Raw genomic sequence first — 1829 nt, forward strand, 5'->3', positions numbered from 1 at the left:
AGGGGGGGGGGGGGGGTTAAGTGGTCTGTATATACTTGTAGAACTATAGTAACAGCTCAGCTGCAAGTCTGCAGCTGTACTGTGACGGGATTTTTTTAATGACAAGTCAGATTTAAAATGCATGAAAACAACATTTAAAAGGATATTAACATCACAAAGCTTAGGTTAATTAATTTTAAGCAATTCAAAATAGCAATAGAATAGCAATAGAAATATTTTAACTGACTTGAGTGAAGTAAACTGAAAGAAGATCAGTTGCTATAAGTTACTGTACTCTGCACATTTTCATTGTACTTTGCACTGTCTAACTGAATAAACATCATAGTGTTTACATAGTTGTATAATCAGAAGTCAACAGAAAAAGTCAGCGTTTCAAAGTTTGGTCATGGCCCATAAAAATAGTGTAAGCGCCAGCTGTAGAAGAGAGCGGGAGGGAATACATAACGGAAAACATGACTGGAATGCCGTATCTCATGTAACAGTTTATGCAAGCTGTAATAACATTTTGCAAATATCTTTGCATTGCTGAACTTGGCCCTTCTATCTGCTTTGTCTGTTCGCTAGCCAGCGCCTTGCAGTCTCCAATGTGGTGGACCTGGGGGCCTCAACCTGGGAGCTATTAAACTCCCATCCCATCCCTGTTACACTAGTGAGTACAGATGACTCTTTCTTGGATTCTGTAGCCCAGCTGAGCCTATAACTACTACTGGTGACACTTGAGGGCCTATGCATAACTCTTTCAACCAGCCATATGCTGGGCGAATGCCGTTTGGATGGGATTCCCACTAGATGTTGTTGGGGAGCATAGGAATTTTCACTCCATCTAGTGGCAGTGTGAACTGCATTAGCCCAGATATGGCTGGGCAGAAGATTTATTCATTGGTCTCTGCGTATCCTAGCATGGTCAATTCTTAGTTCTTCTTCTATACAGTCAGTATATAAGTCCTGCCAAGACCTTTTTATGGGGATACTATGAGGAAGGGTTAGAAGAACAAGTCAGGTTCTACTGCTGGCAGTAGAGACCCCTTTCTGTTCTAGGAGGAAATAATTCCCTCTTGTCTTGTGTATTTACCTTAAACTGAACAACTTTCCGGCAATGTTTACAATATGGGCTATTTGTGTTTTTATACAAGGTCATTTATGATTTGTATCTTCTCTGTAGTTCCTGTCTCAGCTCATGATCTTCATGATAAGCATTGTGAGCTCCATATTCTGTGGACATCTGGGGAAGGTGGAGCTAGACGCCGTGTCACTGGCCATTGCGGTACGTTCTGATAAAATTAGAATGATTCTGTATTCTATATAATATGAAAAGGGTTATTTAAGGATCAAAATTGAAAATGTGTCCATTATTGTTAGGTCTAAAGAGGGACTTTTCTTATTCTATTTTAGTGTATTGTTATGGCCTCAGGCACACACAACGCAAGAGCAAAATTGTATATTGCGTATTGCAATCCAAGAATGCATAATTCGTAATAGAAATTTTAATGAATGGTAAGCGCGCACACACACGCGTGTATGCGCGTAAAACACACAGAAATACGTTGCCCGGACGCATCTCGCGTCCATTCTGTTTTTGCGCATCTTTATGCAGTGCAAATATACGGCTCCATACGCAGGTATGTGTATGGAGCCATTTATTTGCATATGCTGCATATAGGACAATACGCGCATCTACGCAGCGTATTGTACTGCAGTGTGAACGAGACCTATGTATATCACTGTAACATGACCTGAGAAAGAATGAATGGAAACCGGGGAACCTGTCTTAAGTCCCCCCGCACCTCATGGGATTGTGTCAGCCGCCAGTTTCTTGACCCCCCCCCCCA

At 41.5% G+C, this 1829-nt stretch overlaps 1 protein-coding gene across 1 annotated transcript in view; it reads left to right on the plus strand.

The window, feature by feature from the left end:
- The window catches only part of LOC108795931 (multidrug and toxin extrusion protein 1-like), a 35942-nt gene that overhangs the window by 4306 nt on the left and 29807 nt on the right, over positions 1-1829 (plus strand). Inside the window, exon 2 of the mRNA XM_018567268.1 lies at positions 1163-1264. Coding sequence (XP_018422770.1) covers positions 1163-1264 — 102 coding nt within the window. The remainder of the gene's footprint in view (positions 1-1162; positions 1265-1829) is intronic.

Source organism: Nanorana parkeri, unplaced genomic scaffold (assembly GCF_000935625.1).
Source record: "Nanorana parkeri isolate BGI_ZX_2015 unplaced genomic scaffold, ASM93562v1 scaffold1026, whole genome shotgun sequence".
NCBI classification, from domain to species: Eukaryota; Metazoa; Chordata; class Amphibia; order Anura; family Dicroglossidae; genus Nanorana; species Nanorana parkeri.